The sequence below is a fragment of the Lepidochelys kempii genome, chromosome 9, assembly GCF_965140285.1.
Source record: "Lepidochelys kempii isolate rLepKem1 chromosome 9, rLepKem1.hap1, whole genome shotgun sequence".
In the NCBI taxonomy this organism is placed as follows: domain Eukaryota; kingdom Metazoa; phylum Chordata; order Testudines; family Cheloniidae; genus Lepidochelys; species Lepidochelys kempii.
In genome coordinates this window covers 63490944-63499939 of record NC_136388.1, presented here as the reverse complement: position 1 = coordinate 63499939, position 8996 = coordinate 63490944, and the positions used below count along the sequence as shown (strand labels likewise).

General features: G+C 45.6%; 1 protein-coding gene across 1 annotated transcript in view; it reads left to right on the top strand.

Annotated features, from left to right (window-relative positions):
* The first annotated feature begins 1625 nt into the window (after nucleotides 1–1625).
* Nucleotides 1626–8996, top strand: part of GABRQ (gamma-aminobutyric acid type A receptor subunit theta) — an 87970-nt gene continuing 80599 nt past the window's right edge. The window contains exons 1-2 of the mRNA XM_073358834.2: nucleotides 1626–1745; nucleotides 6113–6201. Coding sequence (XP_073214935.2) covers nucleotides 1666–1745; nucleotides 6113–6201 — 169 coding nt within the window. The 5' untranslated portion in view covers nucleotides 1626–1665. The remainder of the gene's footprint in view (nucleotides 1746–6112; nucleotides 6202–8996) is intronic.

The following is an 8996-nucleotide window of genomic DNA, read 5'->3' as shown; positions in this document are numbered from 1 at the left end:
AACAGGCCACCCACCTGGCTCTGGATTCAAGGGCTTGACAGAATTCATACCCTGTTCCCAGGAAAAAAATCCCTCCAGGAAAGTCTGTAGCTGCATATTTTAGCCAGCAGGGCTGGGTTATTGTTTTATTTTATAGGGTTTTATTAGAAAAAGATCCATAGCTGATAAGGAAAGTATCATGAGGATGACTGTTTGCTTTGTGTCATTACTATTTCAGTGGGAAAATCCACAACATAATTAGCCGACACTTGGCAGCACTTCCAGATTTCAACCCCCCAAACTTGTGCTTTGTTGGGCCAATAGCTCCGCTCCTGCCTAATTCCAAAAGAAAGAAAGATCCTTTTTCTGGGTCACTGTCTCTCCTTCCTAGGGGAACTCCCGGATCCTCTCCGTCATCTGCCAGAAACCATTAGGAATTCTCCCCAAAGGCTTCCCAGGAATGCTGTCAGGCCTCTTAGCCCCATGGGCTAGAGAGACGCTCTCATGTGCTTTGCCTTCTCCTCCGTGCTCTCTCATTGAAGGAAAAGGTTTGGTTTTGTGAGCTCGCCAGGCTATTTCAAATGGCCACGGCAGTGATCTGCTCCATCGACTGAACCATCTCTCCTCCAGACTTATCCTCTCTCCCCAAAACAACATTTACACACACACCCCCCGGCCAAAAAAAATCCCCTCTCCATACCAGCAAGGGTTAATGTTGTCAGCCATGACGTCAGGATCATAATTTGCCCATAGATATTTTTTCTTCCTTCCCCAATCTACAAAAGTCCCTCTCTCCTCCCCTCCTCTTGTGACTTTGCAATGAGCAGCAAAACTCTACAGGAGCTGCAGCAACAGCATTAAGGAGACGTGCAGCTCTGCTTTTGAGAACAATTCTTTCTGCATACAAGGATTTTTTTTTTTGCTTTGTGTTTGTTTTTTAACCCTTTCACAAAATCCATCCAAGTCACCAGCATCAGGGTGCAAGTAAAATAAAATAAAATCATACCCTGGGGCTTGAAAGCCCCCCTCCTAAAAATAAAATAAAATAAAATAAAATAAAATAAAATAAAATAAAATAAAATAAAATAAAAAGAGGGAGGAGGGCAAACAGATGAGTAAAGGGTAGGTGAAATCCAGAATAAAATTGCATTGCTAGATAACTCTCACCCTCCCCCCCACCACACACACACACACTTTCTCCTCCTCCTCTTCTCTGAAGGTGGATAACAGGAGCCATGCAACATCTGCAGAACTGGATGGCAAAATAGGAGGGGGAAATAATCAAAGTGGAGAGTTCAGGGGAGATCGGGTTCTTTTTTCTTTTTTTACCTATGAGATTTGATTCTACATTTTGCTGAGTCCATTTTGGGGACATTTCATTTTTCTCTCTCTTGGGATTTTCTCCATTGCCAGAGGATGTCTCTTGTTGAGAGGATGCTGAAAGGAAGAAGAGGCGAATTCTTTGACTGGCACTGAAGGGAGGGGGGAATATATATTTCCCCCATATTTTTTTTTACTGTCTTGTGCTTTTTTTTTTTTAATAAAGGAAATAATTTGTTGTCTTCTTCTTCTTCTTCTTCTTCTTCTTCTTCTTCTTCTTCTTCTTTTTTTTTTTTTTGGAGGGGGATTTCAGAAGATCTTCCCCTCCCCTCCAAACATTTTTTTCCCTCCATCGTGTTTGTGGAAATGTGGAGATTTCAGGCAGACAGATTGAGTGCATTTGTCTCTGCTTTAGCAGCGCTTTGTCTCGCCTACTGTGCGCAAAGGTAAGGATTTGATTTCCAGGGTGCAGGGGCAGATGGGGGGGCTTGGAGGAGTGGGCTGGGTTTCTTTGGTGGTAGTGGTGGTGGGGGTCTTTCACCCAAATTGCTTTCCTAGTGCCTGCTGTTTCTTACTTCCTAGTCAATTGCATTTTAGGGGGAGGAGGGGTGCTCATGCATGGGATCTAGAGCAAGCTCTCTGCAGACGGAGCTCACCTCGCAGCTCGTTTGCATCAGAGTCTCCTACAGTAAGCGAAACTGACGCGAATTTGGGGGAATTGACAAAATGAAGCCTTGCGCTGGGGAACATTATGTCCGGCGAGCAGAGATGGAACTAAACACAAGCACCGGTCTGTATATATACGTGATACCTGCAAAAACAAACATACACCCGGACATAGCCATGCCTGTGTCTGTACACACAGAATGCACATGCATCCACACACACACGTCCATGCATGTGTGCCTTCACACAGCTATACAGTGTGCATTACAGATGCAATGCATACATCCATCATGCATACATATTTATTCATTGCATGCACACATGTAAATATAGTCATATTTATTTATGTGCAATGCATACACACACATCTATGCATGTATGCATCCATATATACTCACACGTGTATATTCATGCAGTACATCATATCACATATACAGTGGACAGTATACTAGATATGCAATGCATGTGTCTAGAGATGCCTACTTAGTAATGTATTACATACATACATACAGATATATGACTATATATATGGACACAAGAGATCCATGCATTCACACATGTACACACATCCATAGTGGACAATGTATGTGGAGGGCATCTATGCATGTATGCATAAATATTTATCCACTGAACACACACATACAGTGTATACACACTCATTTTCAGTTCACACATATATGCATTTACACAGAATGCACTCATCAGTGCATTAATAGACAGGGTAATTATGTATTAGATATATACGCATACATCCTTGCATATATAATATTGCATTACATTAAAACATCTACAGGTCCAGGCACAGATATACATCTGTGAAAATACAGAGATCTATGTTCTCTATTTACACAAAGACACAGATGCATACACATATGCACATGTGCAGATCCATGCCCCCACACACATCCCTTCCCTCCTACTGTTTAATGCATGACACATACACTGTACACTGAAAAATATACACACTCATGCAAATGCACATGCGCATGTGGATCCTGCCCACTCATATATGCCCATGCACGTGTTTGTTTACACCTGCATAAGCATAGACTCAGGTTCACATACTGTATACACATACCCATCACACACACATGAAACTAAATTCATACATGTAAGGTACACACACACATCCATGTTCATAAGCACCTTGCACACACATACAGGACCCATACATTTGGGTGTGTGCATAGATGTACAGTGCACGTGCACACCCGCTCAGCGTCAGGTGTGCAATATCCAAAGATACAATTCACATATTGAATGTATATGTATCCTACATGGATACTGACCCATGTTCATAAAGATTTTACACTTAGCTACAGAGACACACACAAATCCTGTGTAACTACACAGATCGTTTGTTCAGAGGAAGATGGATGGCCTTACAGTGCAGGCACAGGATTGAGAGGCAGGAAACCTTGGTCCTATATTTGCTTTCCTAGGATAAAAGTAACTCCCATTGACTTTAGTGGGAGATACTTGTAGTTTGTGGGAAAGAATGGGACAGCAGTGTTCTAGTCCCAATTCTGCCACAGACTTCCTGTGTGACTTTGGGTATATTGAGTACTCTGTCCCTGCCTTAGTTTCCCTGTCTGTAAAATGGAGGTAATGATACTTTCTAACCTCACGGCTTGTTGGGGGGATAAATAAATGTTTGTAAATTCCATTGAGGAAAGCATTCTGTAAGCCTGAAACATTTTGATTATCATATACCTCTATGAAAACCCATGCACCTAGTTGTGCACACGCACACATGTACAGCTAACTGTGCATGTATCCAGAGTGTGCACATATTCGCACTTACACAGATTCCTGAAATACATATAGACATACACGCACAAATACATGCATAGAAACACATAAATCCACATGTGCACGTGGTACATACTTCTCTACGCAAATGTCCATAACCTATGTATGCACAGACTTGTGTATGAGAATGTACACATGTCTGCATTTTCCTGTACACTTGTGTAAAGACATACCTAAACAAATGGGGCACATGTACAGGAAACCCAGACCATATATGCACGGCCATCAGCATATTCACTGAACAGTTTATCCGTGTGCCTAGATATTGCCCACATAAATATGTTGGTTTATGTTCACCCATACACATTCTGATTGAAGGTGTATGTATTGAAAATCCAGGCACACACAGAGGCTCACGCATCCAGATCAATAACACATGCACACACCGGTGAATTTACCCATGTTCCTAGACCCACACTCATACGCCAGTATCCATACACCTGTACTCACAGATTCATGCACCTATACACATATTTATATATATATGTAATACACGTGTACGTATCTGGGCACCCAGATTTACAGCATGCATACATAGATCTATATTTTTACCCAGACTCAGCCATCCATATGCTGATCCATGCACTCATATCGAGTTGCATGAGGATCCAGGTCCGTACACACACCTGTGTATAAAGATCTCTGCACATACATCACACACACTGACTCGAGCACTTATGTGTATGTAGATCCATGTTCACATACAGTAAATCCATAAGCATAAATCACAGCCAGATGTGTACAAAGACATGTGCATGCACCCACCCGGGGGGCGTGTGGACATGTCAACACAATCCCCCAGCTTCAGGCTGACACCAAGGTTGGCTGGAAGGGGTAATATTGTGTTGCAGGTTTACATCCTAGATGGATCTGCTGGGGAAGGAAAGATGGCCTGAAAGATGTGTCTTTTTCATAGGATTTGGAATTTAAACTAGGATTGCAAAGAATGTTGTTTGATGATGGCATGTGTACACAAGCTCTGGGGAAAACAAGTCTTATTCCTTGGACAGAGCTGGGACTATGGTTGGGTTTGGGGGTCACTCAAGTGGAAACAATCTGCACTTACCTATATTTTGGAGCTTCATTCTTGTAGCTTCTTCCTCCCTTCCTAATGTTCCACCAGCACTTTCCTTGCCTTTAGGACTGTTTATATCAGGAGATCCCTCTCGTTCATATGGCTGGAAGGAATTGGAACTCCAGTAGCAATGGAGGCTACCAAACCTCCAAATGGAAAACACAGGGGTTGGTAGGGAAAATATCATTATCTAGGCATACTGAGCCAAAGATGGACTTTTCCTCTCTCTCTTTCTCTCCAGGTCTTTGTTGCTAAGAAGATATTAGAAGCTGCTGTGTAATATTTATTCTCAGAGGCCAAAGATCATAAATCTATGTGTGTAGGAGGGAGTGTGGCTAACCCAAGAGAGTACCTGGGTGCACAGAATGTGAAAGGGAGATTGTATAGATGAATGTGTTTGGGCAGGGGGTGAATATCATGCAGAGTTCAATGTGTATTAGGTGTGAGAAGTCTGGGTTTGTATATAGTATGTGTGAGAGACAGAAAGTGCCGACTGTGTTGTAGATGAAGTGTGTGTGCAGGGTGAGAGGAAGGCAGCGCATGGAGGTGTGTATGTAACAGAGAGGGCAAATTTGTGTACGCTCTGTGTGTTTGACAGAGATACAGTGAGTGTGTGTGACTAGAGTGTGGAAGCCCTGTGTGTGTGTATGGTAGAGGATGCAGATTTGTGTACGGTGTGTGAGAGTGAGTGCGTGTACAGAATGAGAGAACACAAGGGGAGTGTGAGTGAGAAGGAAGTTGAAAGGCTGTGGGGTGTGACGAAGATGGAGGCTGTGTATGTATAGTGTAGTGTGGGTGTATGTGACAGGGACAGTAAATGTGCAGTGGTAGATAGAGAATGAGTATCTACAGTGCTCATTTAAGAGCCCCTGTGTGCTACCCCCTCCAGGGATTGGTTCATAGGCTTTTTAGACTGCGTGGATGTCCCGAAAGTATGGGATCCCCAGCAGCCTCCAGCTGGGCTTGTATTTGACAGGGCATGTGCAGTGTGAAGAGTGCGAGGATAGCTGTGTGCGTGCAAGACAGTGAATGTGTGTGTGTGTGTGAGAGGAGGGCTACGACTGGGAGAGAGACAGGGAGGGGGTGTTTGTGAGAGGAAAAGCTCGTGTGTGAGGCAGGGAGCGTGTGTGCGTCTGTGCATGCACACCAGGGTTCAGCCTGCAAGCCAGGGAACGTGTCTGCCCTTTGCCTAGGCCCTCCACATGGCTCTCCTGTGTGGGGACGATGATAAGGACTTCTTCTTCTTCTTCTCTGTTTCAGCCAATCCACTGGGAATATTTCTGTGGTGAAAGAGATTGTGGACAAATTGCTGAAGGGGTATGACGTCCGCCTCAGACCCGACTTCGGAGGTACAGTGATCCACACTCTCTCTTGCGCTGGGGTAGTTTGCAATTTGAGGAAATGCAGCAGAGGCACTAGAGGCCAACTGCTCCATATGTCAGTGCTACCTGTTCCGCTGCTAGCAACATGCATCAACCTGTGAGATTTTCCCTTCTCCGTGCTCCCTCTCTCTCTTCCTCTGCTGTTTCTCTGCCCTCCCCCCTTCCGACGCTCTCTCTCCTTGTGCTTCCTTTGCCCTCTCTCATGCAGTTTTCTTTCTCTGTCTGTCATTCTCTTTTGATCCTTCCTTGTGCTCTCCCTGGCCGCCTCCCCATTTCCTTTCTCTCTCAGATCCCTGCTCCCCCTGCCCCTGTCTCTCATCTGCTCTCTCCCTTGCTCTTTCTCTACCAGTATGTGTGTCCCAGGGTTTTGGCATTCTGGGATTGTTTGCTGGCTGCTGACCCCTGTAACAGGCCGTCTGGCCATTGGATAAATTGTGTTGCTCTGAGTTTAACCTCACTCATGGGCTGCCAAAAGCTTAAGAAAAACCCCAACAACCCTACAGTCTGTATCCCATGGCATTTCTGTAGATGCTTCACTGTGACATTGGCTCACCGGATATCTCCCTCTGCCCCCCTTCGCCACACGGTACAGTGCTGTAGCTATCCTCCCCCCTGGGTACAGAGAGTTTTGCAGTTTGTCCCCCAGTTGGTCAGACCGTCCGCTGGCCAGGCTGATGGTTTGTCTGTCAGGATACTAGCTGATGAGGTGGTACGAGAAGTACCAGGAAGTTAGTGTGGTCTCTCTGGAATGCTCCGTGCCTCCTGCTACAGATGCAGAATGAAATATTCCTTCTAGAGATGGCAATCTCACTGCTATTTGGAAGGGGACATTCCTGTCTGCTGATCCCCACGGGCAGGGCTTTATAGCCCCCCCAGGCATCAAAGAAAAAGAAGAGAGAAAGGGAGCTTCTTTTCTTTTTTGGGTGGGGTGGGGAAATAATTACCGGGCCGTGAAGCCCCATTGGTGGGTATTTATTGGCACCCACTTAATAGTAGGAACTAGACTATGATGTGAGTGTCGGGGCACTTTTGCTTGGGCTTACCTTGATTTGGTATTTTTGGCCTTAGTTGCGTGGTGCTTTCCCTTTGTCTGTAGGTAGGAGTTTATCTCAGAAGTTCTGGGAGTTGCAGAGGACTGAGTGGCCCTTCTGGAGACAACTGCTGAAAAGCAGATTGATGTCCTTGGTTTCAAGGGGAAAATGTGCCAACGATGGTGTGGGACAGAGGTCTCCCATTACAGGCCTGATCCAAAGCCCACTGAAGTTGATGGGAAGATTCCCACTGGGTTCCAGGAGCTTTGAATCAGTCCTTAAGCATCCCAGTTTCTCTCTGCTCCATGAACTAGCTATGATCTCTCTATTTATCCATCATCTCAGACTTCCCTCCACTGCACACAAACCTGCCTATATTCACCCACGGTGAAGGCTCTTTCCCCACCCTCTTTCCACCCCACTCTCATGTTTGTCTCCCATCACTGCTGGTGGAATGGGATTTTCAGAAGGGCAGGAGCAATATAATCAGCTGCTGAAATGCAGACTCTAAGGAGGGCTTGAGGTGGGGAGAGACTCTCCCATGTAAAATGACTCCTCCATGGTGCAAAGTGGTACATCCTGGAATTCGCTTCAATGGACACAGCTTCGGGAGGGTAGCAGTGCTCAGCAAGTGAGCAGGAGGTAATGGAACCTCTTTGAATCTGGAATACAGGAAGGCTTGATGAAAAGGGTTTATTAGGGAAACACAAAGCTGGCTGGCCCCAGTCACAGAAGTTGGTGCAGTTACATTTTATGGGTGGAGAACTTCAGAGATGCCATAAAAATGGCAAGAAAACCGCCTAGTAAGCCTTTGGGATTATTAGGATACAGTAAAACACAGTAGGTGATCCAGCTCTGTGCAGGGGCAACATGAACTGACGGAGGGTGAGGGCAGTGGTGATTGTGGGGGATTGGCTATCCTGTCTCCCCATGGATCATGGCTCAGGAGTCCAGAGTGGGCAGGGAGTCATGCATGATCAGTTGAAAGTGCTTTATCCCACTTGGGTGCCCATCCAGCAGAGCAGCCCCATGAAGCACACTGTCCCTCTTTAGCTGGTTTGAAAGAATAGACCTGGGGTTGATGCAGGAATTTCTGGATGACGTTCTGTGACTAGTGCAATGAAGGTGGTCAGAACAATAGCTCATAACAGCCCCTTCTGACCTTAAAACCTATGAGAAGATCTCTGATTTTCCACCTACATTTGCAAAGTGCTCATTGGATCTCCATAATAAAAGCAGAGAGAGAGCCCCCGACCCCCGTGTTTAATTGTTGCTTTCCCAACTTTATTAAAAAAGGCTCAGTTCCTTTCTTTCCCCTATTTTGAAGGGATCAATAGCACAAGAGACTACTAGCCCCACAGGGCTCTGAGTCTGAGCAGGCAGTGCAAGCTTCTCCCATGTGGTGCCATTGACACTCTCGGATTGAAAGGGGCGTTCAGCCTCTCTGGATGGTTCGATCCTCTGCCTCTGTCCCTGCACAGCCTGAAATAAGAGAACTGATTGTAGCGGTAGGAATTGGACTGAGCCCCAGGACCATGTAAGGGTCCCCCAACAGTCAGGAGATGGCGACACATCTCGGTCATCGTTAACCTAGTGAGCTGGAGGTGAAAGTCTACAAGTAACAGTATCAGTCACCACAGTTTTCTGGGTCCCCGAGACATTGAGCCAAATCTGTCCCTGAGGCAATTCTACTGAGGCCAGTGCTGTCACACCAGGGGATGAATGTGGCTC